Genomic DNA, 18,617 nt, shown 5'->3' on the forward strand with positions numbered 1-18,617 from the left:
AATTGGAAGGCAACTCAGAAACCATCTAAGCCATTCTATTCATTTGAAAGATGAGGAAAATGAGGCCCTGACCAGTTAGATGACTTATCTGAGGTTATATAACAAGTAAGGATGAAAAGTGAGATCTGGGGGTGGCTAGGTGGCACAGTGGATAGATCACCGGCCCTGGAGTCAGGAGTACCTGAGTTCAAATCTGGCCTCAGACACTTAATAATTACCTAACTGTGTGGCCTTGGGCAAGTCACTTAACTCCACTCCTTGCAAAAAAAAAAAGAAAGAAAAGTGAGATTTGAACCCATATTCTCTGTCTGCAGAGACAAGAATCTTTGTTGTACTATACTGGCTGTTTCTAAATTGAGTCCTGCCATGTACAACATATTTTTGGAATAATATTGACAAATTTGAATGTGGAAGAAAAAGAAAAGCCAAGTGGAGCCTTGAATTCATTTCACATAACAATAAACAACCACTACAAACATTTATATAGCTATCTTAACTTTGCAAAGCATTTTATATTTTTAAAATTTGATTATCACATTATCTCTATTTTACAGATAAGGAAACTGAGCCTAAGAGAGGTTAAATGATTTGCCCGAGGTCATATAGCTACTGCAGATTTGAGGTTGATTTGAACTTATATCAGTAAGAATAAGATTGTCAAAGAAGGCTTTGGCTTAAGGGAATGACATTTTCTAGGTCAAGGTTTCTCAAACTTTTTGGACTCAGAACCCCTTTATATTCTCAATTATTGAGACTAAAAAGAGCTTTTGTGTATGTGTGTGTTATCTCTCTCAATATTTACCTTATGAGAAATGAAAACATTTTGGCATTATCACAAAAATAGTTTTAGCATTGGATACAACCTTGAAAGGTCTTGAGAGTCTCCAGACTCCACATTGAGAGCCCCTAATCTATATGGCTATATTCAGTTAGTAAGGGTCTGAAGTCAGATTTGAACTCAGGAAGAAGAGTCTGACTCCAGATTTGGCACTCTGTCCACAAGACCACTATTGAAAATAATGAGAGGGACTATAATACTAGTAAAATATTGGTTTCTTGAATTTATTATTTCTTGAGTTCACAAAAATTTTAACTTGTCTTTTAATCTCTAGAATGCAACATAGTACCTCCAAATAGAGTGTATAATTAAGAGATAATGTATCAAAAAATGGATGGATGGGAGGATGGGTTGGTTGATGGGTAGATAAGATTTATAGTAAGGGGGGCTATCTTGATATTTATACTAAAGAAATGATAGTAAGATATGGAGTTAATATTTATACTTACATCAGATTTATTTCTCATAAGTTTATTGTGGTTTCCCAAAGGAAACCACAGATGACAAAGGCAAAGAAAGAATGTGTTCCTTCAGCTATGTATAAGTGAAAAACATCTTCATTTTAAAGATTAGGGTAGAAGCAATTTCATTGATTTTTCAGTCAAAATAATTTTAATTTAAAAACAATTCTAACATGTTTAAAAATATTTTCCCCCTTTGTTCATATTTATGCTTAGGAAGAAAAGATGATATGTTTTCTGGAGTAGTTTTTTAATGTGTCTTCTGTATAACACAACTTGGCTTACCTGGAGTTCACTGTGCTTCACAACTTGGCTCCAACCTATCTTTCATGTTATTTGTTTTTCTGTGCAATCAATGGCCCTTCATAAAATTCCATGTTTCATTTTTTCCTTCTGTGAATAAGACATGCCTCATATCTGGAATGCATTCCCTTTTCATCATTGCCTGGCAGAATCCTTCTGTTTCTCTAAGGCCTCAGGTGGCACCTTCCTTGTGAAACTTTCCCTGGTCCTTCCCAGTTGCTGGTACTTATTCTGACCTCAAATACCTCATTCACAACCTCAGCTCTTTCCCTCCTCATCACTCCTGGCTCCCTTAGGTCCAGGTGCCAAATCCTGTTGATTATGGGTCCCTAGCATCCGTCACATTCATCCTGTCTTCTCCACTCACAGAGCCACTCTGGTTTAGGTTTAATCACTTCTTGTCTCACCTGTTGCAAATAGCTTCCTAATTGGTCTCACTGCAAATCAGATCTCCACCTAACTGCCAAACAGATATTCCCAAGTCACAGGTCTGGCCACATCATTCCCCCTCCTCAAGAAACTTCAGTGACCCCCTATTGCTTCTTGGATAAAATTCAAAGTTCCCTGGTATTTTAAGCCCTTTATCACCTGGCTGCAACCTACAGTTTTAGATTACATTCGCATGAATTTCCTCTGCATTACAGTCAAAAAGACTCACGTGATATCTTCCAGATTCTTTCTCCTTGACTTTGCATTAACTGTTCCATCATTTCTGGAGCATTCTTCTCCATGAACTTTGCCTCACAACCACAATACTTGAATTAAATTGAAGAAGCTAAATAAATATTTGGGGAATGCATTGTTATTGTATGAAAGAATATATGGATCAAATAATTTTTATATTTAAACAGCCATGGAGGGAGAAAATTTTAATTATTTTGCATTAGCTATTAACCATTCCTGCAATAACCTTTAATTATATTCAGGTCTATACTACTGTCCTCACAAGTTATTGCTTGGGTTCCCACTATGTACAAGGTACTGGCCAAGGTCCTGGGAATACTAGTTGGAATCAAATAGCCCTATCCTTATAAAGATTCATGGTCTAGTTGAGAATTCAAGGCATATATAAATGGGAAGGAAGGAGGGAGGGAGGAAGGAAGGAAGGGAAGGATAGAATAAATGGAAGAAGAAAGGAAAGAAAAAATGAAGGAAGAAAGGGAGGATTAAAGGAAGGATGGAAAGGATGCAGGAAAGAAGACAAAGAAGGAAAAGATGGAAAGGAAGAAAACAAGGAAGGAAAATGGAAAAGAAAGGAAGAAAGCAAAGGAAAAAAGGAAGAAAGGAAGAAAGGAAGATTAAAAGGATTTCTTAATTGCCTAATATATTACAAGCACTGTACTTAACATTTTTAAAAATTTTACCTCATTTGATCCTCCAAACAACTCAAATACTATAATAATCCTCTTTTTTATAATTGAAAAAAACTGACAGCAATGATTAAGTGATTTTTTCCAGGGTCACATAACCAGTAGTGTCTGAGGCTGAATTTGAACTCAGATCTTTCAGACTCCAGGCCCAGTGTTGTGTCTATATTCTGTCTCTAAATAGCAACATGGAATCCCAAATCTAGAACTGGGAGGGAAGTCTGAGGTCCTCTTACCCAAGTCTCTTATTGTACAGATGAGAAAACTGTGGTCCTCCAATGGTCATTGATAGCTAATTCAACAATAGATAATTGTCAGAGCTTGGATATTAAAGGCTTTATCACAACTTAACTTGCTCCATACATAAAAAAAGATAAATAGCAATACAGGGAAACTAAGCACATAACCAACCTTGCTAATCAGAATTGGACAATGTTTCAAGACAGGGAAGGAAATGAGTCTTTGTGATGGAATCTCTATATGTAAAATAAACCAGTGTAGTGCTTTAAATGTATATGGAGACAGAAGATTGGTCTAGACAATTGATTTGAATGTATTCAGCTCCCTTTCCTGCCAACTTGATGTCATGAAATTTGATTGAAATTTCTAGCTCTCATCTGGTCAAGCTGCCTTGTCAGGAATCGTCAAAGGCTAGGCTAAATTTAGTTTTGTATCTTGTCACCCAATCCCAAAGCCATATAAGTTTGATAAGAGAACAGCCAGTACCACTTTCCATATTTATGATATTTTTGAGTCCTCAGACACCATGCTACAAAAACATATTTCCAGTATATGTTTTATTGGGCTGTTACAAAATAAATAAAAGTACTGCAGCTCTATAGTGGAATGGCAATTGATTTTCCCTTCCAATTCAAATTGTAAAACCTGCTAAACAAACAAACAAAAATGAAAGACTAGAAATCATTGCAAGAAAATAGTATTTTCTTCACATTGGTCTGTTGAGCTGGAACAAGAAAGAAAGAATTATGGCATCATTTGTTAATTTGATAAAACAATTTTTATAGCTTCAGGATACATATCTTGTCTTTAATATTCTTTTTGTCTCCCTCTCATCCAATAATTATAGAGGTTAAGACATTTGTATTTAAATTAAGAAAGGAATGTCATAGCATCATAAATTTGAAACTGAAGAGGATCTTAGAGGTCACCTAAATTAGCTCCCTCATTTGGGAGAATGAAGAAATTTAAGGGACTGAAACTTATCCAACCTGCCACAATCAGCAACCGTAGTAGTGATCACATTTAGCTAAGATTTGCAAAGCTCTTTATAAACTGCCATTTTCTCCTCACAACAACCCTGGGTGTTAGATGAAATTATTATCTCCATTTCATAGTTGAGGAAAATGAGGCAGAAAAGAAAGGTTCAGTGACTTGTCAGGGTTACACAGCTAGTAAATGTCAGAGGATGATTTGAACTCAGATCTCCTAGGCTCCAAACCCCACTGTTGTATCTAGCAGGAAGGGAGGCTGGGCTTTTAGCTCAGGCCCCTTGACCCTGAATACATGTTCTTTTTATTTTGTCAAGTCTTCCTTTCTTGACTTTACAACTAATTGATCTAAATATTGACAATGTGTCATTGAAAAATGATTTTAAAGGGCTGGGTTAGTAGACAGGACCCTTGATTTGAAATCAGAGAAACTAACTCCAACTCTGTTTTCAACATTTATTAACTGTATTATTGTGGGCAAATCATTTATAGTGTGTTTTCCTCTTTTATAAAATGAAGATTTTACGATAGATATTCTCTACCTTTTGGAGTCTTCCAGTGCTAAGATTTTTTTTTATTTTTAGGTTTTGGCAAGGCAGTGGGGTTAAGTGGCTTGCCGAAGGCCACACAGCTAGGCAATTATTAAGTGTCTGAGATCGGATTCCAACCCAGGTACTCCTGACTCCAGGGCTGGTGCTTTGTCCACTGCACCACCTAGCTGCCCCCCTGTGCTAAGATTTTTAATAAAGATAATCAACTGAAATACAGGGAAGCTAAGTGGCACAGTGTCTAGGGGGTCAGACCTAGAATCACAAATATTTGAGTTGAAATCCAGACTCAGATACCTACTAGTTGTGAGACCCTGGGCAAGTCACTTAACTCTGCCTCTTTTTCCTTCTCTATAAAATGAGCTGGAGAAGAAAATGGAAAACCACTCCAGTATTTCTGCCAAAAAAAAAAAATCTCAAAGGGGAATAAATACAACTGAAACAATAGAACCAATCCAAAAAACTGAAAAACAACCAATCAAAGAGGTTTTATCTCGATGTCCTTGAAGTTAATGAGATTAAGGACTACTTTTAAAAATAATAAATGGACTTTCTGCTTATTTTTATTTTTATCAATATTCTCTGTAATTCTACCACTAAAAACTTTGTGGTTGATCTATGTAAGTATACAATTTTTGTGTGTGTGTGTCTGTGTGTGTTTTTCCCCGTAGTCATTTCCAATTCTTTCTATGCAACTGTTTTCCTGTATATGAAGTTTCTAATCTCTAAAATATTAGATGTAAGGATTGCTGGAGGGATAGCCTGGGGGTCCCTAAGTGCTAGTTGCCCTTTAGTTGATGCCTAAAAAAAAGTTGTAGACCAATTTGAGAAAGTCCTTTTTATCTTTTTTCTGCCCTCTCACCCCCCCCCCACTAATTAAATTGAAAATACTCAGATCAATCTTTTAAATAGAGGCATTTCCACTCTTCTTTCTCATTTTAAAAACTCAACCAATAGAGGCAGCTAGGTGGCACAGTGGATAGAGCATTGACTCTAGAGTCAGGAGCCCCTGAATTCAAATCCTACCCCAGACACTTAATAATTAGCTAGCTTGTGACCTTGGGCAAGTCACTAAACCCACTGCCTTGCAAAAACAAAACATGAAAAAAACTCAACTAATAAGATGGTGGGTAAGGGGACAAATTTGGAGGAATCATTTTGTGAAGAGCATTGGTAATTGAATTTCTGTAGTGATGAAAGCTTGATCAATGGAAAAATGCAAAAATAAAGAATAAAATCAGAACAAAACAACTCTCCCTCTCCCAACTCCTAATGATACTGGTATAACTTACATGTTTGGGGGTATGGTTAAAATATCATTCAATAATTAAAGCAAGACAACTGTTGACAGGAAAATCATTACTGAAGCAATATATAAGAGTTATCCTGAGAGCATCTGGTGTTTTAGGCAGTGATCTGGGTTTCTAAATAATTGTAATATGAATGGTGGATAATGCTTGAAATTGATACTCTTTCTGTTAGTTCTCACTAATGATGAATAGAAGCAAGTGCTTCATAGAGGGTTTATGTTTGATCTACTTTCTTTCTTTTTTTTTAGTTAATGTCCCTGATATAATTTTTAAAAATTCATGTAGTTCAATATGGAATTCTAGCTAAATCTAAATGACAAAGTCCAGAAAAATTAATCTAATCTCAGTGTCAGTGAATAAAATACATCTGAGTTTATTATAGTTTTTAGGATCTTAAATTTAGAGCTTGGAGGGATATTGGACAGCATTTTATTCAGCCCATAAACTCATTTTACAAATTAGGAAGCAGAAGATAGATCAATTGACTTGCCAGAGATTATCCAGTTATGTATAGGATTGCATATCAAAAAATGGTTGGGTCTACAGAGGTCATCTAGACTTGGTTCTCCATTTTAAAAATGGTGAAAAGAAGGTGCACATAAGTTAAATATTTTACCTAATGTCACACAATATGTATTATGTAGAGGGATTTGAAACCAGATCACCTGAAGTTGGAGCTAGTGAATGCTCTTTCTTTGGTATTGCACTGTAACCCTAATAGGAACAGTTGGAATTGAAATTCTGAGTCCAAATCTAAAGTTCTTTCTCCTTCAACATATTTCTTCTCAAACCTATAGTACCCATTATTTCCTAATAATCTCTCATTCAAAAAATCTTTACAGATTTACATGAATTGATGATGAGAGAACCAGGAGAACACTGTAGACAGCAACAACATTGTATGATGTAGCCATAGTAGATTTATCTCTTCCCAACAATAAAGTGACCAAAGACAATTCCAAAAATCTTGTGGGGGCAAATGTCAACCACATCTAGAGAAAGAACTTTTGGAATCTTATGGGAACTTATGGAATGTGACCAAAACATACTATTTTTTACTTTTTAAAATTTGTTTTTCTTTATCAGGCTTTTTCCCCACTTTTGGTCAGATTTTTCTTTAATAACATGACTAATATAGAAATGTTTGGCATGTACCTGTATAATCTATATCACATCACTTGCTGTCTTCAAGAGGAGGTGGGGAACAGATTTCGAGGGAGAAAAATGTGGAATTCAAAATCTTACCAAAAGTGAATATAGAGGGGCAGAGCGAAGATGGCTACAAGAGAGAACCATCTTTTAGTTGCTCTGGAGCAAAACTTATAAACTAAGGATTCTACATTTTTGAGAGATAGAACCCACAGAGGGATCCAGTGAGGCAATTCTCCAACAATTATTATTATTATTATTATTATTTATTATTATTATAATTTTTTTCTCTCCCCTTTACTTTATTGTTTATGTGGGTCTATATTTTCTTGGGGGGAGGGGCTATTATGTTTATTATTAAGCAAGAATATTTTAGTAATGTATAAAAAAACATTTGTACAAAATAAGAATAAATAAATAAATAAGTGGAAAAAAAAAGTGAATGTAGAAAATTACCTTTACCTGTAGTTGCATTTAAAAAAAAAACACCCATTCTAACACCCATCAAACTTCACTTCCTAGGCTTCCAAGATCAAATAAGATCTAGCATATTTTGGACTGGCCTAACCTGATCTGAGCTCCCTTTTTCAAGTCTACTTTCCCCTAGTCTTTTTATTATTTGTATCTCCAGTTCTTAGTACAATGTCTGACAGATAACCTGGATAGGGATAGACTAGGTCTACTATTTCTCTTTTATCTAGAAAACTTTTGTATGAGAAACCCCCCATCTAGATCATCAGTTTCTCTAAAACTTAGTCTTAGAGAGTTGCTTACAGCAGAGGTATAAAAATAGTCCTAAGATGGAACAGGACAATTTCAAAAGGAAACTGAGAAATATTTACCAAAATAAAGAAACACATGAGAGAATGGAGATGATTTTAATATGTGGTTCTCTAAGGCAATAGACATTCAGTAGGGATCTTTAGGCACAGTTTTCTGTGTGGAACAGCTTTTTCTATTTGAGTTCAACGCCGTTGACCTAGAGTGTTGAGATGTTAAGTGACTTGTCCAGGATCCTCACAGTCAAGAAATGTCGGAGATGTAACCATGGACCTTAATCTTCATGAGCTGGAGGCCAGCTCTTTGGGTCTATTATGACATTCAATCACTTATGCATGGATCTGTAGCAACTTTCTGAAGATACTCATGGTAGGGGGCCAATAGTAAATAAAGTCAACGTCATTTATAGTTGTGTTTCATTTAGGAAGATAAGTTTGATTTGTTTTTATGGATTGCATTGCTCTAGGAGGACTTAGGAGTTCAGAAAAAACAAATGTAGAATGACATATATTTCTGCATCAATCATGAATGTAAAAGTCAATTCATTTTGATTGCACCATCAATTTGTATGGATAGTTTATAGTCTTGCCAGTACCATGCTATAAAAAACAAGGAGGCCACCTTGGAGAAAGATAGCTCTGGTACTTTGCCCAATTACTCAGTCATGTCTGACTCTTTATGACCCCATGAGACAAAGCATGTCAGTACTCTTCATGGAGTTCCCTTGGTAAAGGGGTTTGCCATTTCCTTCTCTGGTGGATTAAGTCGACTTGCCAAAAGTCACACAGCTAGTGAATATCTGAGGCCAGATTTCAAATCAGGTCTTTCCTGACTCCAGACTCAGCACTCTATTTAGTGAACCATCTTCCCCCTAAACGGAGGAAAAGTGACTTGCCCAGGGTCATACAGCTAGGTAGTATCTGAGGTTGGCGAATTCAGATCTCCTTGACTCCATCTGCTGTACTACTGCTCTGAATTTGGTTCTCTAGGGTAGATCACCATCTTTCTCTCTCTCTCCCTCTCAAGGTCAATTCCTTCTAGAAGAAGCTCGGATTATGGAGGCAGCTGAGATGGCCCAGAAAGCAGCAGAGTTAGACAGTCACGAATTTGATGTTGTCTTCAATGCAGCCCACATGCTCAGGTAAGTTTTCTTTGGCCTTTGAAGTTTGATTGTGACCCTTTGATGTCCAAAGACCTGGCTTTGAGAGAGCTGTTTCTTGGATCTCAGGTGAAAGTTTTGTGGCTCTCCATTTTTTGATCATCAACACCCAAGCTATGCAAGCTTTTTTTTTAAAATAATCTCATCATCAGTGCTTTGCCTTCCTACTGAAACCACATATCTTTTTCCAAAACTTCAATCTTTGACTTGCAGTTGAGGCATTCTAAAGGCATGTCAACTCTGATTATAAATAGATAAAAAGAGCAAGCCAGTCCTTTTACAGAAACTTAGGGGGAGATAGGACCTGGACCTATGATTTAAATGGATAAGGAACTCATGAGAATGGAAATTCCCTCTATCAGTGTAGGTCAACAACTTAGGATCAGAAAGTTACCATAACATGGTTTAGGATTGACAACGTGGAAAGGTTAGGTGACTTGTCCAGCATGTGTTAGGACTTGAACCTGAATCTTCTTAATTTGGAGGCTTACTCTAATTGTGAAATTACACTTTCTTAGGAAATTTAAAATTAATTCATGTTGTGCAGAGGATGACTCTGAAGTGAAAAAAAAAATCTCATTTCAGATCTTGTCTCTGACACAGTTGTGATCATGGCCAAGTCACCCTAAGCCTCAGTTTCCTCATCTGAAGCATCCTAAACTTAAAATTACAACAACTAATTATCCTCCCCCCCATTTTTTATAGATGAACATACTGAAGTTCAGAGAAATTCACAAAAAGTTACCCAGCTAATAAGTAACAAAGATAAGACTCAAACCAAAGACTTCCTGACTCCAAGTTCAAGCCTCAATCTATTCCATTTTGTAAAGTAAATGGGATGAAATATGTTTTCTCAGAGGTCCTTTTTGCTTTAGAGCCATGAAACTCTTCTGTTACTTGAAGAGAAAATGCAATATTGTTATATTGTATAAATGATAATAATTATTATTGTTTGAAAGACATTTGTTTGCAAAAATGTACTCCTTTCTTTCCCCTTCTTAAAGTACAGATACTTCATATTTCCATTCCATTAAGCTCTTTCCTCAACCCTTAAGACAGCATTCCCATAATACTTGCTGTATTTCCTTTTGAAAGATGAATTTTTAATTATGGAGATTACCTTTAAAGGTTGATGGCAAAAGTTAGTGTATATCCACCTATTTTAAAAGAAATCTACTTTTATAAAAACAGTAGCTTTTCCCCACAGTTCTAACAAGCTAGAATGGTATCTCCAATGACTTTTTTTTTGACTTATCTTTTCTTAGACATGATGATATGATAAGGAAATGTAAAAACTGACTAAGAACAAGTAGACTGTGAAGTTTCTGAATGTCTTCCTTCACTCTATGTTAATCTGTGACTTTCATACCATCCTTGTTTAACAATGCACCCAAGAGAGATGCTACTTGAAAACACCAGTAAGGATTTCATTGGTTGACTGCATATTTATGAAATTAGTGCTAGTACCTGCATGCCTTCATTATCAGAGTGATTAATTGCCCTAAGGGGACTTCTTTTCTGGCTCATCAGGCATTTTTGTTTTGTATTTTTTTTCCTCTGGGTCTGTCATTTCATCAATGGAGTGAATGCTTGGATTGGATGATTCTCCAACAGTGCATAATGGTAACTCCTTCCTAAGTCTTGGAGAGTTTCCAGGAGGCAATGAAAACTTTTTTATTCATAGGACAACAGTTAATGAGTATGACTAGCCCATGTAAGACTTAGCCCTTATCCTTTATGTATTTTTCTGTGTCTTTGTGTGTGTGTGTGTTTGTATCTTTGGCATTCTAGAAGAACCTATATCTTTGGAATAGCAAAAGAAACCATGTTTAGTGATATAAAGATATGTGTGTGTGCATACATTTATATGTATGCATGTATTAATATAAAATATTTGGGTATATATGTTTGCATATGAATAGATATGTGTATGCATGTGTTTATATGATATGTGTAAGTGCATATAAATATGTATTTTTTTCTTCCATCTGAGTTCACAGACACCCTGAAATCTATCTCATCTTCAGATCCCTGACCCCACTGAACTAGGCTATGATGTCTTTCTATTCCATTTTTTTTTTTAAAGATTGGACTGGTGATTTTATTGGCACAAAGAATTTCTAATAACCATCTCCCTCTACTAAGGCAAAACAGTACTTGCACTGTCATTTATAGCTTTAAAATGTTGTCTGGAGACACTGAGAAATAAAGTGATTTGCCTCTTCCCTACAAAACTAATCTGTGCTAAAAGCAGGACTGGAAATTAGGTTTTCCTGGCTTGAAAACCAGCCTTCTATCTACTAAACTACACTGCCATTTTATACTGTACCTCATTTGAATGATAAGGATAGGTACTCTGTTAATGAAAAAAGAATTTCCTTTTAGCAAAGGATAACTCTCTCTATTGATACTAAGACATTTGATGAGAAAGTAAAATTTATTCAAGATCATAATTGTCATCTTCTGAACAAGGCAGTCTCTGGTTAATGCACTGAAACTAAAACACCCATATCAATGGGTACTTTTGTCTAAAATTCTCTTAATGGAATAGCGTCTGAATCTGCCTCTTTCCTACATTTAGAGCAGAGTCACTAAAAACCCAGTAATTATTAAGAGGAGGCTTTTCACTGCAAGTGAGTGATGTAGGAATATTCATAGAATCAGAGAGTTTAAATATATTGGGGGGGGGGGTAGCTGGGTGGGGCAGTGAATAGAGCACTGGCCCTGGAGACAGGAATACCTGAATTCAAATCCACCCTCAGACACTTAATAATTACCTAGCTATGTGGCCTTGGGCAAGCCACGTAACCCCATTTGCCTTGCCAAAAAAGCAAACAAAAAAACTAAATATGTAAGGGACCTCAGCAATCACTTCCTCCAACCTATTCATTGTACAGATGTGGAAACTGAGGCCTAAATCTGAGAAGGGAGTTATCTAATACATACTTAGGATAGATAGAATAGCTAAGATTTGAACTCAAATCCTTTTACTTCAGGTCTCATGTGCTTTATTTAGTTGTTTGTTTGTTTACTTTTCCAACTGCATACAAAAGTACTTTTCAACTTTCATTTTTTGTAAGGTTTTGAGTTCCACATTTTTCTCCTTCCTTCCTTCCCTCCTCCTCCTAACAGTGAGTAATCTGATATATGTTCTACTTGTACAACTATGTTAAACATATTAGTCGTGCTGTGAAAGAAGAATCAGAACAAAAGGGGAAAAAATCCTAAAAAAGGGCAAAAATCAAAAAAAGCACAAAACAAATTTTGAAAATTGAAAATAGTATACTTTGATCTGCAGTTCAGCCTCAGTGGCTGTGGGTGATATTTTCCATTACAAGTCCTTTAGAATTGTCTCTAACAATTTGAACTTTTAACTATGACTTATGACCTCTCAGTTCAAGTATTTTACTATTATTTAGTTGATTATCAGTTTCCTTCCAAAGTTGGAGAGAGAGAGAGAGAGAGAGAGAGAGAGAGAGAGAGAGAGAGAGTGAGAGTGCAAAGTACACTGGATCAGGAGATGAGATCTGAGTTCAAATTGCTCGTCTTTTTTATTAGTCATGTAGCCTTGTGCAGGACACTTAAACTTCCTTAGTAAGCCTCCATTTCTTCTTCTGTAATGTAGGGGAAACAGTATATGCCTTACCTACTTCCTCAGTTGTTATTAGGATTAAATGTGATGCTCTTTCTATGAAAAAATCACTTTAAAAATCCTTAAGTGCCCTATCCATTCCTTGTTGGTCTTAGTAATTTGTTCTTTAAAAAAAAAAAATCAACTCATTGTTTCATAGTGGTATAGAAGTGATTCTGGATTCCCAAAATTCTCTCAATTTTATAACAGTCCATTTTTTAGCCTCACATTCCAGACTATGGAAACCCCTTTTTTCCTAATAACGTGTAATCAATGTTATTCTTTCATATTGAAACTAAACATCTTATAATGATAATAATAAAAATGCTTTAAGGTTTCTAAAGTATTTCATTTATATTAATTCGATTCTCACAGAAACCGTATCTCTTAGATTTATTACTCATATTAACATGGATTGGAGGTAAATGGAGAAGACTCTTCTAGATATGGTAAATGAAATTTCATTCTGATATTATCTTCTTTTCTTCCAATTTGTTTCAAAAATATTGAGTTAATCCATTGGGCCTTTCCTAACCGTCCACTTGTGGTAGGTGTGATGTTCTAGGTACTAGAGAGAAAAAAAAAAGTAGAATGGGAGCCTCTTTAATTAACTAAGGAATTTTATCAATGGAATTAGTGTATTTTTTTATTTATCCAGATTTTAATGTGTATTTGAATACAGGAAAGAAATAAAGTATCAGATTTATTCATATCTGTGAGGAACTGAGATTTTAACATCACTAGCTTATATTTCTATAACTTTCTCTTTTCATTCCTTTCGTGTTAAGCTATTCTAAAACTCATACTGGACTGCCAGTGGCTAAGCAGATCTGTCACCAATGGAGGCAGCCTTACACCACTTGCCTTCCTACTTTGCTATTTATTCTGATGACAACTTAAGCTGTTTCCATGGCTTGGATGAAATGGAAATCATCTTCCAATAAGATGGAGAACCATCAGAACTTAACATCTCCCCGAACTACCTTTATGGCTAGTTGGTATTTATTTGTGTCCAATTCTTTCTGGCTCCATGGACCATAGCCTGCAGGACCTTTTAACTTCCACTATCAACTAAAATCTTTCCAAGCTTTTTGCTATTATGACATTATCCATCCATCTCGTCCTCTGCCATTCCCTTCTCCTATTACCTTCAGTCTTTCCCTTCAGGGGCTTTTCCAGTGAGCACTCTCTTCTCATTATGATACCCAAGTATTTGTTCAACTTCATTCTTTGTTCTTCCAATGAATAGTCTGAATTGATCTTTTCAAGTATTGGCCAATTTGATCAATAGGGCCAGAAGAACATACCATACTGCCACTGTCATCTGACCTGCTGAGGCAATCTAAGGACTCCTGGGCTTTGTCCCTACAGTTTAGGCCTGCTAGATTTGTTTCATTCCCCTTGCCATTGATATTTTCTTTTGCATGTTCTTTCCCTTAGAAAATGGAGAATAGACAGTGTCTAGCTTTTTCTAATTATATCCAGTGTTTAGCTCAGATTGCTTACTCAATAAATGCTTTTTCATTTATTTAGTAATTCATTATCTCATTTGATTCTCACAATGCCCTTTATAAAGGTAGGGACTAGAGATATTATTGTTGTTGCTGTTGTTATAACTGAAAAAAAAGTAAGCCTCAGGTGAAGTTACTTACCCAGGATCACATAGATAGTTGTGACTAGGGGAGGGCATTGGAGGAATTTGAACCCAAGTCACTCTTGTTTCCCAAAGAGACAAAGATGATTCTGAAGGTGGAGAAGAGTAGCTCTAACACTTAATAGATTACTTCTCATTAAGTTTTTTTTTTTGTTTTTCTTTTTTCAGTCAAGTGCAACCCTTAGTGACTCCATTTGAGGTTTTCTTGGCAGAGATTTGCCATTTCCTTCTCCAACTCATTTTACAGATGAAAAAACTGAGATAACAGGGTTAAAGTGACAGAGCTAGAAAGTATCTGAGATGAGATTTGATCTAAGACAGAAGAGTCTTCCTGATTCCAGGCCTGGTACTCTATCCTCCCTGCCACCTAACTACACATGTTTCTTATTGGGTCACTTGCATTTAATGGTCAGAGTTACTGTTATATAATAAGAAAACTGAGGTTAGAGTCTGAAGGCTAGAGTTCTCCTGGCAATGCTACTTAAAACATTTGTGACCCTAGGGTGAATAACTGTCATTTTTCTGGATCGGAGTTTCTACTAACTGAAGTGTTTGATGATGAGGCATACATTTTGGAAATATAGAATCAGTTATTTTAAAATGATTTTTATCCTGATTTTTCATTTATATATATATATATATATATATATATATATATATATATATATTGGCTTGCTTCCTCTTAGTTTTTTCCTCTCTTCTCTAAATTTGCATTTAACTCTGTGTTCTTCATTTCTTATTATGCTGCCACCTTCTTTGAATAATGCTTCTAAATTTGCTATAGTTTAGTATTTACAATTTCAAGGGTTTTTTTCGTGGCTTTTCTTAGAATAGTTGTTCAGAAACTTTAGCTATGTCCAACTTAGTAAGATCCCATTTAGATTTTACTGGAAAAGATACTGGAGTGATTTACCATTTCCTTCTTCAGCATATTTTACAGATAAGGAAACTGAGGCAAACAGGATTAAATGATTTGACCAGGGTCAAACAACTAGTTAGCATCTGAGGCCAGATCTGAAGTCACTAGAGTCTTGCTCTATCCACTGTTCCACTTTGCATTTTCTCAAATTCAGTTGCCAGATCTTTTCCATTCACTCTATATGACATCTCTCATATCTGTTACTTTCTCTCCATTAACCCAACCACCACTGTAGTTCGCGTCCACATCCCTTCACACCTGGACTATTTTAATTGCCTGTTTATGCATCCAGTTTTTTTACTTCATCAGTCTACTCTGCACACATCAACCAGATTGATATTTCTGAATCATATATCTTATGCTTTTATTCCCTAGGTTAGAAAAAAAAGAAAACAAAAAGCCCAAACAAGCAAACAAACAAACCAAAAGCCCTTCAGTGGTTGCATATTATCTTTAGAATAGTTTAAAAATCCTCATCCTATGCAAAGACAATTTACAGATGAGGAGATCAAAGCAATCCATAGTCTTATGAAAAATTGCTCTAAATCATTACTTATTAGAGAAATGCAAATTAAAGCTTCTCTGAGGTACCACCTCACACCTCTCATACTGGCCAATATGACAAGAAAGGATAATGATCATTGTTGGAAGGGTTGTGGAAAACCTGGGACACTATTACACTATTGGTGGAGCTATGAACTCATCCAACCTTTCTGGAGAGAAATTTGGAACTAGGCCCAAAGGGTAACAAAAATGAGCATACCCTTTGACCCAGCAATATCACTACTGAAGAGTAGATACCCTGAAGAGATGATGAAAAGAGATGATGAAAAAGAGTAAAAAGATCACTTGTACAAAAATATTCATAGCAGTCTTGTTTGTGGTGGCAAAGAAAAATGGAAATCAAGTAAATGTCCTTCAATTGGGGAATGGCTTAGCAAACTGTGGTATATGTATGTTATGGAGCACTATTGTTCTATTAGAAACCAGGAGGAATGGGAATTCAGGGAAGCCTGGAGGGATTTGCATGAACTGATGCTGAGTGAGATGAGCAGAAGCAGAAGAACATTGTACACCCTAACAGCAACAAGGGGGGCGATGATCAACCTTGATGGACTTGCTTGTTCCAATCAGGGACAATTTGGGGCTGTCTGCATTGGAGAATACCATCTGTATCCAGAGAAAGAACTGTGTAGTTTGAACAAAGACCAAGGACTATTACCTTTAATTTAGAAAAAAAAACACCTGATCTTGCTATCTCTTATACTTTATTTTTCTTCCTTAAGGATATGATTTTTCTTTCATCACATTCAATTTGGATCAATATATACCATGGAAACAATGTAAAGACTGGTAAATTCCTTCTGTGGGGGGTGGGGGAGGGAAGTAAGATTAGGGGAAAAATGGTAAAACTCAAAATACATAAAATATTTAAGTTAAAAAAAGAAAAAAGAAAGCAAATACAGAATTTCTGATTAAAAAAAAATCCTCATCCTAAAATTTAAAGTTCTTTATAATAGGGACCCATGAATTTTTCTAGTCTTCTAATATTACTCTAAAATTCTTATTTCTCAATCTGGTCAAATTGGCTTTTTTGTTCTTCCTTAGAATACACTCCTTCCTCAATTTGACCACATGGAATCCCTAACTTCCTTTAAGAAGATAAAGAACTGACTTGCCCAAAATCATGTAGGTAGCAAGCCCTAGTGGTATAATTTGAACCCAGGGTCGCTGATTCCTGAGCCACTATTCCTTCTGGTGTATCCCATTTATTTCTGTCTCTGTCAACATGGTGCAGTGGAGAGAACATTGGTAATCAGGAAGACCTGAATTCGGTTCCAGTTAAAATCTAACACTCAGCAGCTGGGTGACCCTGGGTAAATCACTTAATCTTCACTTAAATATTGTGCCGCAGTTTTCTCATCTGTAAAATGAGGAGACTCACGGGATTGTTGTATCAAATGAGAAAAACAAATCTAAATGTGCTTAATAGAGTGCCTAAGACCTTGTAAATGCTTTATAACTCGCTGGTATATTCATCATTATCTTCATATCTATCATTATCAGTTCTCTTCTCCAAAATAACGTAGATTTTTTTGAAGACAATGACTATTAAAAAAAAATTTCCAGCATCTAGAACAGTATTCTGTACATAGTTGATAGTTAAATGCTTCTTGAATTGAATGGCTTTGAATTGAACCACCCTGGAAGCTGAGTAGGTAGAGCAAATATTGTTAAACCCATTTAACAGATAAGGAAACTGAGGGTCTGATCATTTTTAAACAGAGGGACTGCAAATGTCACATGCTTGTCTTTTTTCCTACCATTGGGACATTTGGATAACTATTTCAAAGAATCTGGTGGCTAAAATTCAGTAATCTGACTCAGTTTGTCAGTTTTTGCCTTTTGCCACAATTAGGTGAGCCAAGCCCAGGCGGTATTGCTGCATGTTTGTCTTACCTTCACTTCCCATTAGTTACTGTATAAAAAGGCTCCTTTTACACAAACAAACCATTAGTTGGGCCTGGGCAGATACCAAATCCTAATGCAATGATACAATGGTGGTGGAACAGAGGATTGTGGCTATATCAGAGTTAGTGGTTAGAGCTGTCAAAGGAGATGTCTTCCTCACTCCAATTTTTACACATCTGGGAAAGCCAAAGTCATATAACCAACAAAATCCTAGGCTCTGGCATTTCTAGCCTTTCCTTAAATATTTGTGGTCTCATTTATTTCAACTCAGCTTCTCTTCCAACAGTAAGGATTTATCAGCTAGAATTAAGGTTTAGCCTTGCTCTGAGTAACTTACAGCAATCCATCAATCCTGCAAACATATTGGCAGAATCCCAGGAAATCCTGCTACCATTTCTTTTGATTTTTCACAAGACAAGAACAAACAGTGCTTTCCTTTAGATCAGAAGGTGTTCCTTAGGATAGTAAGCTTGTTCCTCTCTTTTTCTTTGTTTGTTTTCTTTCTTCTGTATTCTGTATAGTGGAAAGCACATATAAAAAGGTATAAATATAAAATTATTCTCTGTACAATTCTATTTATGAAGTATTTCTCTGGATGCAGATAGTGTGTTCCTCATAGGTCCTTTGTGATCATTTATAATAATCAAACTAACTTCGTTGCCCAAAGTTGTTCTTGAAACTTATATTGCATTATATAATTATATTATATGAAAAATATATTAATAATTTTCCATCTTCTTTTCTGAGTCCATGATCTTCCTGATAGGTTAGTGGTTGCACAGTTTTATTGTGCTATA

The 18,617-nt window shown here is 35.8% G+C and overlaps 1 protein-coding gene across 3 annotated transcripts in view; it reads left to right on the forward strand.

The window, feature by feature from the left end:
* TMTC2 (transmembrane O-mannosyltransferase targeting cadherins 2) overlaps positions 1-18,617 on the forward strand; it is a 525,981-nt gene that overhangs the window by 411,060 nt on the left and 96,304 nt on the right. For all 3 annotated transcript variants that reach the window (XM_074226527.1, XM_074226526.1, XM_074226528.1), the window contains one exon: positions 9,012-9,126. In XM_074226527.1, the coding sequence (XP_074082628.1) occupies positions 9,012-9,126 (115 nt within the window). The remainder of the gene's footprint in view (positions 1-9,011; positions 9,127-18,617) is intronic.

This window comes from Macrotis lagotis, chromosome 2, assembly GCF_037893015.1.
Source record: "Macrotis lagotis isolate mMagLag1 chromosome 2, bilby.v1.9.chrom.fasta, whole genome shotgun sequence".
Taxonomy (NCBI): domain Eukaryota; kingdom Metazoa; phylum Chordata; class Mammalia; order Peramelemorphia; family Peramelidae; genus Macrotis; species Macrotis lagotis.